The sequence below is a fragment of the Saccopteryx leptura genome, chromosome 8 (genome assembly GCF_036850995.1).
Source record: "Saccopteryx leptura isolate mSacLep1 chromosome 8, mSacLep1_pri_phased_curated, whole genome shotgun sequence".
NCBI lineage: Eukaryota > Metazoa > Chordata > Mammalia > Chiroptera > Emballonuridae > Saccopteryx > Saccopteryx leptura.
The window spans coordinates 68,588,402-68,604,196 of NC_089510.1; the positions used below are offsets into that span (position 1 = coordinate 68,588,402).

Below are 15,795 nucleotides of genomic sequence, written 5' to 3' on the forward strand. Positions count from 1 at the left end.
AGATTGCTCGTCTCCACTTTATTTGGTTCTTTTTCTGGAGTTTTGTTCTGTTCTTTCACTTGGGACATATTTCTTTGTCTCCTCATTTTGGCAGCCTCCTGTATTTGTTTCTAAGTATTAGGTAGAGCTGTTATACTTCCCAGGCTTGGTAGAGTAACCTCATGTAGTGGTGTTTTATAGGGTCTAGTGGCACAACCTCCCTGATCACTCAAGCTGGGCCCTCGAGGTGTGTCCCCCCACCCCATGTGGGCTATATAGATATCCTCCTCTTGTATTTAAGCCTTGATTGCTGTTGGAGAGGTTTATGCCCAAGCCACTCAGCTACAAGGACTGGCTGAAACCACTAACCACTGACCTCTATGGAAGATCAGCTGTGCAGGGGCCCACCCTACAGGACAAGACTTACTTCAGCAGGGTTCTGGTTCCTGCTGAGTCCACCCCTTGAGTGTACTGCTTGTGAAGATGGTTGGGTGGTGGTGCTTTGATGTGCTTTGAAGCTTTCCACTAAGTGCACTGGGCCTTCAGGAGGTGCAGACCAAAGTCAGCTAGTGCCAGCGTTTTGCCTGGGGCCAACCGGCATGGCCTACAAAGTGATCTGCAGGTAGCTACTATTTGTGCTGGGCTAGAGGTGACCAGGTGAGGCTAAGCTGTGAACCAAGGCTAACTGCTGGCAGTACCAGGCCTATGGCCACTTGGTGAGAGGTACAGGACACACTGAGGCCAGATGCTGCTTGTTTGAGAGATTTTAGGAAAATCTGAAGCATGAACCAAGACAGGCCATTTGTATGGAAAGCCATTGGAAATAGCTTGGGTGGCCCAAAAGTTGGGTGGGATGGGGTCTCAAGAAATCACCAGGCTGGGGCAAACAGTGAGCACGGTTGATGGAGTCTTAGATAATGGTGCCAGCCTGCTGGCTCTATTGGAGGAAGGCTCATCAAAGGAACAGTCACTTCTACCAGCACATTCATCTGAGAGAAAGCTGCACCCCAGCTCTTGACCTGGTGCCAGACCATTCAGTTCCTCCCCATATATCTCTGGTACCTTTCAAGCTGCTCTCCCAGTGCTGGAACTCAGAGGGAATGAGTCTGAGTAAGTCCATGTGTGGGTCCTTCAAGAAAAGCTGCCTGAGCTCTAGCAGTCTTCCATCCTCCTCAGGCCTCAATCCCCACTCGATTTTATAGCCAGAAGTTATGGGAACTTCTCTTCCTGGCATTGGAACCGTGGGCTGGGAGCCTGATGCGGGGCTGGGACCCTTTGCTCTTTAGGGAGGACCTCTGCAGCTGAGACATTCCTCCCAATTTTTACCTTCCACACGTGGGTGTGGGGCCAGCCCATTCTGCATCTCTGTCCCCCTACCATTCTTGATGTGGCTTCATCTTTAATTCTCTAGTTGTAGAACTTCCATTCTGCCAGATTTCAGAAAGGTAGTTTTGTAGTTTAGTTGTAACTTTCATGTCTAAATTTTAAAAAACTTTTATTTACCTATTGATTTTAGAGAGAGAGAGAAACATTGAATTGTTTTTCTACTTATTTATGCATTCATTGGTTGATTCTTGTATGTGCCTTGACCAGGGACTGAACCCACAACCTTGGCATATCGGGAAATGTCTAAATTTTTTTGAATAATTAGTATTTCATTCAACTTTTGAAAGCAAAGACATCATAATAAAATTTTTATATGATTGCAACATATTGTTTCATTAAACAAGATTACTTTAGAACTTACTATAGAACAATTCAATTTTCTTAAAACCATCAATACAAAGACATGTATTCTTTAAATACTTACTTTCAACAAAATATCCACAATACGCTGTTGATATTCTACAGCTTGCTTGTCATTTTTAAAATCTTCAAATGTCTAAAGGAGAAAAAAATTTTAAATTAATTATTATTTGCAAATTTTAGAAGGCAACAGGATATTAAATTCTTCTAAATAGGTAAATCCTCAAATAAGATAATCATTCCTTGTCAAGTTTTTCTTTATATACCTTTAATAATAAGGTGCTTTTAGTGAGAAAGCTACAGTATTTAATATTGCAGGGTATTCTGAGACTAAGAACATTTATAAAACAATTATTATGATAAAACTGTCACAATGTTAAAATATTCAATCTTACATACAAGAAAGAGGTATCCTATCTTCAAAACACTGCCAAGTGTAGCATTTATTTTATGTCTGCTCAAGTAGAGCCAAATGTATTTTGAGAACATGCACCAAAGTAAATGAGAGCATCCGATTCTGAAAATACCTAGTACCTAAAGGATGCGTATATGAAGGAAGTGAAGTTGTATTCATATCAAAAAGTTTAAGTAAAATTATTTATTGAATAATAAGAAATGATGAAAGGCTTGAATATCTTTCCTATGGTTTTCACTTGGCACATCTGGCTCTTGAAATGTTTAAATTCACATAACAAAAATTTACTGCTCATTTTCCTAAAACAAGAAAATAGACTCTATATTGTGCCAATAGATTTTTAAAAAAAAAAAAAAAACAAAGAATTTCACAGCCATGAACTTCCAAGATTACATCATAGTTACATTCAAACCAGAACACCTGCTGTTCTTCAAATGGGCCCTGAACTTCCCCAACTTCTCCAACATACCTTTGCTCATGCTGGTCTCTTATTAGTATGCCCTTCCTTCCTTTCTCCTATCTGACATATTGTAAACGCTTTAAACAAATTACTGCTGATCCATCTAGTTAATTACAGAAAAAAAAAACTATTTTTAAAGTCTTCTTTATCAACTAGACATTTGCTGGCACTTAGTTGAGGAATGCTAAAATTATCAAGTTATCAAGGAGACTTAGGAACTCTCAGTCTGGAAAGCTCAAATAGAAAATATTATGATATTTAAATGCGTTAAATATGATCCTACCTATAAACAGAAAGATGGACTAGAAAGCCTCTCAGCTCTATCTTCAGGTTCATGAGAATAACAAACATGCACACACTCACGCACACATCTTCCCCACCTCAGCCTGATAAAGCGAGTCTCTGCAGCTACAAATAGAAGTTACTATCTGCTAATATAAGTGCGGTTCAACTAAAACACAAAACTATGGAGAATTAATATATATATTATAAAACTAGGAGAATTAATATATATATTATAAAACTACAGCAGTAACCACAAGTAAAAAATATTTTCCTTATCCATTTTCCTCTTGGCAGAATGTATTCACTGCTTGGAAAGAGATAGTGAAAGTTTACTTCTATAAATATAATTAAGTGATGAATATTATGATATCTATAATGACATATTTTGATTGTAGTTAACAGCTCCCACCAAAATGGCACATCATTGCTCAAACATTATCATTTCACAAAGATGCTTCTAATTATACAGTGCTTGTTAGAGGACTGATATACATAGATGTTATAATGGAATTTGTGAATCACAAAAGTAGACCTAAAACTCAAGTCTAAACTCATCTATGAATTTGGTCATAAAAACTTCTTTCTGAAAACAAAACTTCTTTCTATAGTCCCTTAAAAATTATTATAGGGTTTGTATAAGATAATAAGAGTTGGCTAAATTCTAATCAAGGAGTAAACAAACATCCTCTGTAAAGGCCAGAGAAAAAATACTGTAAGCTTTGTGAGCTACATGCAATCTCTATGACACATTCTTCTGTTTTTATAACCCTTAAAAATGTAAAGAATATTCTTAGCTCACACAGACCAAAGGCCAAATGGAGCCGCACTTGATACACAGGCTGAAGTTTGTGGACCTTGTCCTAATATCTTCATATACCTTCCTTGTTTGATAATTTAAAAAAAGCAAAAACAATCACCTATAACCGAGGTTAATGGGAAAACTAGAAGCACAGCAAATACCACAAACTTTAACTTACATAAAATTAACTTAGAAAAATAAATACCCCAAATTAAGAGAGCTGGCTCCAAAGCCCCTAACACAAAGAAGTCAGGATAGAACTGGGTAGAAGAAAGGAGGGTGTGACAAGGTTTCAGTGGTAGCAGAACACCTAAATATCAAATAGAATCCTGGGGGGAGGGGATACTAAGGTCAGGTGTGAGACTTGGGGGTGGGGGTGGGGGGTGTCAAACCACAGGCTAAGAGGAAGATCAAGGGAAGGGAACTGGCCAGTGTGGATCAGAGTTCTTGGTAAGATACCGCTTTTGGACTAGAGGGAGGTACCTTGGAAGGAGGAGATAATTCCTTCGAGGCTTATGGTGAAAAAGGAAGTGGTTCAAAATAAAGGACCTACTGAAACAAAATAATGTCAACTATTGAGAAGATGATGGATCACTGCCCTAAAAAGCCACTATTTAAGAAATTGCACTTAAATGTAGCAAATGAAGAAAGGTATGCAAACTAGAAAAACCAGTAGGTAATTTTCTCCCACCCTCCAACAAGATCACCTATTATTATTTTTTTATTTTATTTATTTTTATTTTTTTTTAATTTTTTTACAGAGACAGAGAGAGAGTCAGAGTGAGACAGTGAGGGATAGACAGGGACAGACAGGAACGGAGAGATGAGAAGCATCAATCATTAGTTTTTCGTTGCGCATTGAGACACCTTAATTGTTCATTGATTGCTTTCTCATATGTGCCTTGACCATAGGCCTTCAGTAGACCGAGTAACCCCTTGCTTGAGCCAGCGACCTTGGGCCCAAGCTGGTGAATTTTTGCTCAAACCAGATGAGCCCACCCTCAAGCTGGCGACCTCGGGGTCTCGAACCTGGGTCTTCGCATCCCAGTCTGACGCTCTGTCCACTGCGCCACCACCTAGTCAGGCCAAGATCACCTATTATTGCTAATTCAAAAAAATCTAACACAATAAATAAGAATAAAACAGCAAATGAAAGCACCTTAGAATAAAACAAAATAAAATGAAGTCACAAAACAGACTGTAAACTATAATATCCTGACATAAATTCAACATGTTTAAACATACAATTATACATCTGAAAGAACATCACAAACCAGAAATTTAAGAATTCCAAAAAGAAATGAACAAGGAAGGAGCAGGAAGATACGAAATAGAAGCTAATTGAGGCCCTGGCTGGTTGGCTCAATGGTAGAGTGTTGGCTCGGCATGTGGAAGTCCTGGGTTTGATTTCTGGTCAGGGAACACAGGAGAAGCGACCATCTGCTTCTCGGCCCCCCCTCCCTTCTCTCTTGCTATCTCTCTCTTCCACTCCCACAGCCATGCCTTGGTTGGAGCAAGTTGGCCCCAGGTGCTGAGGATGGTTCCATGGCCTTGCCTCAGGCACTAAAATAGCTTGGTTGCCAAGCAACGAGGCAACAGCCCCAGATGAGCAGAGCATCCCTGGTAGGGGGCTTTCTGGGTGGATCTCAGTTGGGGTGCGTGTGAGTCTCTTTGCCTTCTCACTTGCCACTTAAGAAAAAAAAAAAAAAAGTGAATTGAACTCAAAACTGAAATAAAAGGACAAATTCATCTCAGAAATGAAGACAATTACAGGCTACCCAACAGAGAATAGATATGTCCAAAAGCATAGTAAGGGAAGTAGAGACTATAAATGAAAAGAAACAAGAAAATGAAATTTAAATGAAGGAAATAAAAGAGAGCAGAGCAAAGCTGATAAATACAAAAGATAGAGGTACAATATACAAATAACTAGAGCTTCTGAAGATGAGCAAAATAATAAAGCAATTTATTATAATTAAATTTATAATTATAATTAAATTTATAATTCAAGAAAACTTTCCTGGGACCTGGCTGGTTGACTCAGCAGTAGAGCACTGACCCAGTGTGTGGAAGTCTGGGGTTCAATTCCTGGTCAGGGCACATAGGAGAAGCAACCATCTGCTTTTCCCCCCTTCTCCATCTCTCTCTCTCTCTCTCATCTCTCTCTCTCTCTCTCTCTTCCCCTCCTGTAACCATGGCTTGAATGGTTCGAGCAAGGTTGGCCCTGGGCGCTGAGGATGGCTCCCTAGCCTCACTTCATGCAGTAAAATAGCTTGGTAGCCGAGCAACAAAGCAGTGGCCCAGACAGGCACAGCATCACCTGGTAGTGAGCAAGCTCACCAGATGGATCCTGGTTGGGGCACATGCGGGAATCTGTCTCCCCGCCTCTCACTTAATTAAAAAGAAAAGAGAGAAAATCTTCCTTGAAATAAAAAGACTCAAATTCACATATTAAAAGGGCCCATAGTATATACAGGGGCGGAAAAAGTAGGTTAATAATAATAATAAGTAATACAAGAATAAACTCTTTAGAAGTATGATAGAGGAATACCTAGAGGTGTAATTGATGATTAACTGTATGAGAAAATGCCAAACTGTGTTCCAAAGTTGTTGTATCATTTTCCATTACATTTATAATGTATGGAAGTTCTAACAACCCCACATGGTGATATAAGTTCTTTAAGTGGTATCTTGTTGTGGTTTTAATTTGCATTTTCCCATGACTAATGCTATCAAGCATTTTTCATGCTCTTATTGGTCATTCCTATATCTTTGGTGGAGTGTCTGTTCAAATCATTTGTTCATTTTTAATTGGTTTGTTTTCCCTATTATTGAGTTGGAAAGAGTCTTTATTTATTCTGGATACAAGTCCTTTACAAGATATATGTACTGTGATTATTTTCTCCCAGTCTGTGTCCTGGCTTTTCATTTTCTTAATAATGTCCTTTAAAAAGCAGAAGGTTTTTATTTTAATAAAATTCAATTTATCTTTTCATCTAAAAAAAGAGTATAATAAAATATGAAACAAATAAAAAAATAAAGAATAAACTCTGTGTTTCACATACTCACAGCTTTAAACCTACTTTTGCCCAATCCTGTATCGTAAAACTGAACCAGAACAGTCCATTTTAAGTGATATATTAAAGTTATTAGTTTTTAAATATATGGAATAAAAGCATTCTGGTCCTCTAGAGAAAAGACTAAGTCCCTGGGAAAGTTAAGAAAAATCAGGTTGACATCAGTTATCCAGACAGCAGTATACAAAGCAAGGTCAGAGAAAGGCAATTTTAACCCATCCAAATTTTTTGTACAATAGTAAAGAAAACATTACATTGAGTCCTCATCACTCCAAAAACTACAAAATATGGGTCAGAAAACTCAATATTGCTAAGATGTCAATTCTCAAATTGATTGATTAAATATTGAAATAATCCTAATCAACATCCTATCACAGAGGCTTTTGTAGAAATTAACAAGATTACTATAAATATTCATATTGAAAAGCAAGCAGCCTACAAAAGACTAAGTGATTTTGAAAAAAAAATAAACATGGGAGATATGATTTTTGGGGGGAGGGGGGTTGTATTTTTCTGAAGTTAGAAGTGGGGAGACAGTCAGACAGACTCCTGCACACGCCCAACCAAGATCTACCCGGCATGCCCACCAGGGGATGATGCTCTGTCCATCGGGGGCATTGCTCTGTGGCAGCCAGAGCCATTCTAGTGCCTGAGGTGGAGGCCATGGAGCTGTCCTCAAGTGCCCGGGCAGCTCTGCTCCAATGGAGCCTCAGCTGCAGGAGGGGAAGAGAGAAATAGAGAGGAAGAAGAAGGGGAAAGGTAGAGAAGCAGATGGGTGCTTTTCCTGTGTGCCCTGATCGGGAGTCAAACTCGGGACTTCCACACACGAGGCTGATGCTCTACCGCTGCCAACTGGCCAGGGCCGGAGATAGGATTTTAAGACAGTGTAGTAATGAAATCAAGAGAGACAAACAGTCCATTGGCATAGAGTAGAATAGAGAAATAGACCCTATACATATATAGATAACAGATCTTTGACAAAGTACAAAGACAATTCAGTAGAGAAAGAATAGTGTTTTCATCAAATGGGGCTGTTAAGAGTTGGATATTCCTATGTAAAAGAAAAGAAATTGCATCTAATCCTTGCACCACATGCAAAAATTTCTTCAAAATGGATCACAGATCTAAATGTAAAACATAAAATCATAAAACATTTAGAGGCCCTGGAAGGTTGGCTCAGCGGTAGAGTATCGGCCTGGCATGCAGGAGTCCCGGGTTTGATTCCCGGCCAGGGCACACAGGAGAAGCGCCCATCTGCTTCTCCACCCCTCCCCCTCTCCTTCCTCTCTGTCTCTCTCTTCCCCTTCCGCAGCCGAGGCTCCATTGGAGCAAAGATGGCCCGGGCGCTGGGGATGGCTCTGTGGCCTCTGCCTCAGGCGCTAGAATGGCTCTGGTCATGACAGAGTGACGCCCTGGATGCGCAGAACATCGCCCCCGGTGGGCATGCCGGGTGGATCCCGGTTGGGCGCATGCGGGAGTCTGTCTGACTGCCTCCCCGTTTCCAGCTTTGGAAAAATGAAAGAAAAAAAAATTAAAAACTAAATAAATAAATAAAACTTTTAGAAAATATTTGCAACCATGGGTTAGGCAAAGATTACTTTGTCATGACTCCAAAAACATGATTCATAAAACAAAACTGATAAAATAGACTTTATTAAAATGTAGAACTGTTATTCAAAAGACACAGAAGATCAAGTATACCAAGTGTTGGTGAGATGAAAGAACACACACTCTCATATACTACTAGTAGGAATATAAAATGGTAGAACTGATTCAGAAAACTGTCAGCTTCTTATGAATTAAAATAATATACTTAACAAATGACCCAAGAATGGAATTTGTTCATGAAAAATAACAATATATGTCCACATAAAGGCCTATATGTAAATGTTCATAATAGCTTTATTTGTAATAGCCTTAAACTAACCATCTATTGGTGAAGGATCAACAAACTGTATATCCATAAAATGGAAAACTGCACAGCCAACATATAGAAAAATCTACTGATACAAGCAACAACTTGAATATCTCAGAAGCATTATTTTAAGTGAAAGAAGTAAAAAAATACAACTACAAAGTCTATGATTCCTTTTTTTTAAAATACCAACTAACCTTTCAATTCACACAAGGAAACTTTTTTAAAATTTTTATTTATTTACTTTTTAGAGAGAGAAGGGGGGGGGGGGAAGCAAGAAGCATCCATTCCCATATGTGCCTTGACCAGGCAAGCCCGAGGTTTCAAACCAGCAACCTCAGTGTTCCAAGTCGATGCTTTATTCACTGCACCAGCACAGTTCAGGCCCTATGATTCTTTTTAAATGACATTCTAGAAAAGGCAAAACTACAGTATCAGAAAGCAGATCAGTAGTTGGTAGTTGCCAGGGACTGCGGCTGGGACTGGGATTGACTACAAAACTGCACAAGTAACCTTTTGGGGGTGATGGAAATGTTCTATATCTACACTGCAGTAGTGGTTACAAGATTGCATACAGGTAGACAGATGTACAGACTCCCAGCTCACACCACTAAACAAGATTACAAATTAATTTAGAATAATCAGTGTGAAAAATCAACTCTGGACTACAAGAACAGCTCTCAAAAACCAAGGAGCAAAGAAGAAGCCACACTGAGCCTGGTAGGGAGCACTGAGGAGTGGTGGGTCTCCCCTGCTTATAGGAACGGAGGAGGGGTGAGGCTGAGAAGCCAGAAGGGCTCTCACACCAAGGAAAAGAGCAGAAAATATCGCTCACAGCCACTTGCCTGGGGACCTGGGAATGAGGTATGTTGAAAGGGCTGGCTTGTCTTCCAAAAGGAAAGGGGAGAGAGAGAGAGACAGACAGTGAAGGGCAGAGGAATGCATGGGATGACCTGAGAAGCTGACTCACCCAGTGCTGGAGGTGGCCATAGCTGGGGGAGGGGTTGATCCTTCCCCACAATACAAGACTAAAGTGATTCCCAGTGACCAGTCTCCAGACATTTCTCCAGCTCCAATCAGCGCAACAAGACACAGCTAAAAACAAGAAGTGGGGAGGAGGGGCAGAAACTCAAGTCTCCTTGGAGATCTGAGAAATACATCCCCCTACTGAAGCTGAGAAAACACCTCGCCCCTGAGAGAGTAACTGGCAGATCAGGCCTTCAGAGTCTCAGGTTATACCCACCTGCATTCCCGGATACAGTTTCAACTAGGCCCCCTGCTGAGATCAGTAAAAAAAAACAAACTACCATGGTATTAAGAAAACAGAGAAGAAAACAAACAAATCAAGAATTCAAAGTGCTCTACTAGAAAAGCCAAATCGGACAGTGGATTACAAATAACAGCTGATGCCAACCCAAGAAGACCTAGAAATAACACAACTAAAAATTGGAGGCAGACAACACCAAACCTAGAATCAACCAGCTCTATAAACCACACATCCAAACACACAGACATAATGAGAAGACAGAGAAGTGCAATCCAAATGAAACCACAAGAGAAACCTCCAGAAAATGAACTGAGTGATATGGAATTAACCTAACTTCCGGATGCAGAGTTTAAAATAATGATTGTTAGAATGCTTAAGGATCTTAAAACAACAGTGGATGGTCACTACAAACACCTAAATAAAGAAATAGCAAGTATATAAAAGGACATTGAAATATTAAAAAAGAATCAGAGATGACAAATACAATATCAGAAATGAAGATCACAATAGAAAGAATTAAAAACAGAATGGATGAAGCTGAGGATCAAATTACCGAGTAAGAGGACAAGTTGAATGAAGGCATGGAAGTAGAGCAGAAAAAACAAAAGAGACTCAAAAAATCTGAGGAAACTCTAAGAGCTCTGTGACAACATAAAGGGAAATAACATCCGCATCATAGGAGCTCCTGAAGAAGAAAAAGAACAAGGGATAGAGATTTTGTTCAATCATATCATAGCTGAAAACATCACTAAATTAATGCAGGAAAAACTCTCACAAGTTCAAGAAGCACAGAGAACTCCATTAAAGAGAAACCCAAAGAAATTTATACCAAGAAATATCATAATTAAAATACCAAAGCTAAGTGATAAAGAGAAAATATTAAAAGCTGCTAGAGAAAAAAAGGCTATTGCCTACAAAGGAGCTCCCGTAAGAATGACATCTGACTTCTCAACAGAAACACTTGAGGCCAGAAAAAATGACAAGAAATATTCAAAGTAATGCAGAACAAGAACGTACAACCAATACTACTTTATCCAGCAAGGCTATCATTTAAAATTGAAGAAGAAATAAAAAGCTTCCCAAACAAACAAAAAAATTCAAAGAATTCATTACAACCAAACCAATGCTACAAGAAATGTTAAGGGGCCTGTTGTAAACAGAACAAAGAAAGAAAAAATATAGTAAAAGAGGAATATAGCTTTAAAGAATAAAATGGCAATAAACAACTACATATCAATAACCTTAAATGTAAATGGATTAAATAATCCAATCAAAAGACGTAGGGTAGCTGCATGGATAAGAAAACAGGACCCATACATATGCTGTCTACAAGAGACACACCTTAAAACAAAAGATACACAGAGACTGAAGGTAAAAAAATGGAAAAAAAATATTTCATGCAAATGGAAATGAAAAAAAATCTGGGGGGGAGTGACGTCAGAGAAATGGCGCCATGAGGAGCGCTACCAATAAATCTCCCCAAAATTTCAACAAGTTCTTCAACCAGAGACAGAAAAAACCTATCCTTGGAGCATCCGGAAGTCCCATACACTGAAAACGAAGTGCTATAAACAAAACTACCCTTAGATGTCATTATGGAAAAGAAAATCAAATATCACGATACAAAAGACAGAGATGTAGCACAGATAGATGAGGAAAAATCTATGGAGAAAAAATTTAATATATTGGAAACTTTGGAGCTAAATGACAGAGAATTTAAAATAGAAATCCTAAAAATACTCAGAGATATACAAGAAAACACAGAAAGGCAATTTAGGGAGCTCAGAAAACAACTCAATTCACACAAAGAATATATTACCAAGGAAATTGAAACTATAAAAACAAATCAAAGAGAGATGAAAAACTCAATTCATGAACTGAAAAATGAGGTAACAAGCTTAGCTAATAGAACAGGCCAGATAGAAGGTAGGATTGGTGACATAGAAGACAACCAACTTGAGTCACAACAGAGAGAAGAAGAGAAAGACTCAAAAATTTTAAAAAATGAGAAAGCCCTACAGGAACTGTCTGACTCCATCAAAAAGACTAACATAAGAATAATAGGTATATCAGAGGGAGAAGAGAGAGAAAATGGAATGGAGAACATATTCAAACAAATAATAAACGGGAACTTCCCAAGCCTGTGGAAAGAACTAAAGCCTCAAATTCAAGAAGCAAACTGAACACCTAGTTTTCTTAACCCGAACAAACCTACTCCAAGGCCCATCATAATGAAATTGGCACAAACCAATGATAAAGAAAAAATTTTCAAGGAGCCAGAGAAAAGAAGAATACAACATACAAAGGAAAGCCTATTAGATTATCATCGGATTTCTCAGCAGAAACTCTACAAGCTAGAAGAGAGTGGACCCTAATATTTAAAGTCCTGAAAGAGAGGAACTTTCAGCCAAGAATACTATACCCATCAAAGCTATCTTTCAAATACAAAGGAGAAATAAAAACATTCACAGATACTGAAAAGATGAGAGTTTATCATAAGAAAACTCCCACTCCAGAAAATACTAATGGAGATTTTCCAACCAGATACAAAGAACAAAACAAAACAAAACCACAAGTAAAAGCTCCACCAAGAACACAATAAAACCAAATTTAATCTGTGACAGCAAAAAAAGAGGGGAGGGGTAGAGGACGGAGATTAACAGTAGGAAAGGACGATAGAGTACAGAAGCACTCATAAGATAATGTACTACAATGAACATGGTAGGTACCCTTTTCATTACTCAATTGTAACCACCCTTGAAAAAACCACCACAGAAGCACATGACATAAAAAGGTAGCAACAGAGGAAAGAAGTATGGAATACAACCAAACAAAAACAAATGATAGAAAAACAAAAGAGAAGAATCAAACAAGATACAAAACTAACAGAAAGCAATTTATAAAATGGCAATACAGAACCCACAAGTGTCAATAATTACACTAAATGTAAATGTAAACTCACCAATAAAAAGACACAAAGTAGCAGAATGGATTAAAAAAGAAAATCCAACTATATGCTGCCTACAAGAAACACATCTAAGCAACAAGGATAAAAACAAATTCAAAGTGAAAGGCTGGAAAACAATATTCCAAGCAAATAACATCCAAATAAAAGCAGGTGTAGCAATATTCATATCTAATAATACTGACTACAAGACAGCAAAAGTACTCGGAGACAAAAATGGTCATTTCATAATGATTAAAGGGGACACTGAATCAAGAAGACATAACAATTCTTAATATATATGCACCAAACCAAGGATCACCAAAATATATAAGACAGCTACTTATTGACCTAAAAACAAAAACTGACAAAAATACAATCATTCTTGAAGATCTCAATACACGGCTAATGGCTCTATATTGTTCATCCAAACAAAAAAATCAATAAAAATATATTGGCCTTAAATGAAATGGATATGATAGACATCTACAGGACATTTCATCCCAAAGTGACAAGAGTATACATTTTTCTCTAGTGTACATGGAACATTCTCAAGAATTGACCATATGTTGGGCCACAAAAATAACATCAGCAAATTCAGAAAAATCAAAATTGTACCAAGCATATTTTCTAAACATAAAGCCTTGAAACTAGAATTCAACTGCAAAAAAGAAAGAAAAAACCCGCACAAAAATGTGAAAACTAAACAACATATTTTTGAAAAATGAATGGGTCAAAGAAGAAATAAGTGCAGAGATCAAAAGATATATACACACAAATGAAAATGACAATACGACATATTAGAATCTCTGGGATGCAGCAAAGTAGTAATAAAAGGGAAGTTCATATCACTTCAGGCCTATATGAACAAACAAGAGAGAGCCCAAGTAAACCACTTAACTTCACACATTAAGGAACTAGAAAAAGAAGAACAAAGAACCCAAAACCAGTGGAAGAAAGGAAATAATAAAAATCAGAGCAGAAATAATTGAAATAGAGAACAGAAAAACTATATAAAAAATTAATAAAACAAAGAGGTGGTTCTTTGAAAAGATCAACAAAATTGACAAACCCTTCGCAAAACTCACCAAGGAAAAAAGAGAAAGGACTCCTATAAACAAAACTCAAAATGAAAGAGGAGAAATCACAACAGACATCATAGATATACAAATTATTGTAGAATACTACAAAAAACTATATACCACCAAATCCAACAATCTACAAGAAATGGATAAATTCCTAGAACAATATAACCTTCCTAGACTGAGTCATGAAGAAGCAGAAAGCCTAAACAGAACAATTACCAGGGACGAAATAAAAAAAACTATTAAAACCCTCGCCAAAAATAAAAGAACAGCCCAGATGGTTATACTAGTGAATTCTATCAAACATTCAAAGAAGATTTGGTTCCTATTCTACTCAAAGCCTTCCAAAAAATTGAAGAAGAAGCAATACTTCCAAACACATTTTATGAGGCCAACATAACCCTCATACCAAAACCTGGCAAGGACGACACAAAAAAAGAAAACTACAGACCAGTATCTCCAGTGAATACAGATGCTAAAATACTAAACAAAATACTAGCAAATCGAATACAACAATATATTAAAAAAATAATACATCTCCCTGGCCGGTTGGCTCAGTGGTAGAGCGTCGGCCTAGCGTGCAGAGGACCCGGGTTCGATTCCCGGCCAGGGCACACAGGAGAAGCGCCCATTTGCTTCTCCACCCCTCCGCCGCGCTTTCCTCTCTGTCTCTCTCTTCCCCTCCCGCAGCCAAGGCTCCATTGGAGCAAAGATGGCCCGGGCGCTGGGGATGGCTCTGTGGCCTCTGCCCCAGGCGCTAGAGTGGCTCTGGTCGCAACATGGCGATGCCCAGGATGGGCAGAGCGTTGCCCCATGGTGGGCGTGCCGGGTGGATCCTGGTCGGGCACATGCGGGAGTCTGTCTGACTGTCTCTCCTTGTTTCCAGCTTCAGAAAAATGAAAAAAAAAAAAATAATAATAATACATCATGATCAAGTGGGATTCATCCCAGAATCTCAAGGATGGTTCAACATAAATAAAACAGTTAACGTAATATACCATATCAACAAAACAAAAAACAAAGAACAAAAACCACACGATCTTATCAATAGATGCAGAAAAGGCATTTGATAAAATACAACACAACTTTATGTTTAAGACACTCAACAAAATGGGTTTAGAATGAAAATATCTCAACATGATAAAGGCCATATATGATAAATCATCAGCTAACATCATACTGAATGGCATAAAACTGAGCACTTTCCTCCTTAAATCAGGAACAAGATAGGGTTGTCCAATCTCTCCACTCTTATTTAACATGGTGCTAGAAGTTCTACCCAGAGCAATCACACAAGATAAAAAAATAAAAGGCATCCATATCGGAAAAGAAGAAGTAAAGGTATCACTTTTTGCAGATGATATGATCGTATACATCGAAAACCCCAAAGACTCCACAAAAAGATTACTAGAAACAATAAACCAATACAGTAAGGTCGCAGGATACAAAATTAACATACAAAAGTCCATAGCCTTTCTATATGCCAACAATGAAATATTAGAAAATGAACATAAAATAATCCCCTTCACAATTGCAACAACAACAAAAAAAATACCTAGGAATAAACATAAGAATGTAAAGGACCTATATAACGAAAACTACAAGCATTGTTAAGGGAAATCGAAAAAAATACAATGAGATGGAAAAATATTCCTTGCTCTTGGATAGGAAGAATAAATATAATCAAAATGGCCATATTACCCAAAGCAATTTATAAATTTAATGCAATTCCCATTAAATTCCTATGACATTTTTTAAAGAAATAGAACAAAAAATCATCAGATTTATATGGAACTATAAAAAAACCCAAATAGCCAAAGCAA

The 15,795-nt window shown here is 38.0% G+C and overlaps 1 protein-coding gene across 3 annotated transcripts in view; it reads right to left on the reverse strand.

The window, feature by feature from the left end:
- The window catches only part of VPS8 (VPS8 subunit of CORVET complex), a 397,311-nt gene that overhangs the window by 199,838 nt on the left and 181,678 nt on the right, over positions 1-15,795 (reverse strand). For all 3 annotated transcript variants that reach the window (XM_066346811.1, XM_066346813.1, XM_066346812.1), the window contains exon 28: positions 1,790-1,861. In XM_066346811.1, coding sequence (XP_066202908.1) covers positions 1,790-1,861 — 72 coding nt within the window. The remainder of the gene's footprint in view (positions 1-1,789; positions 1,862-15,795) is intronic.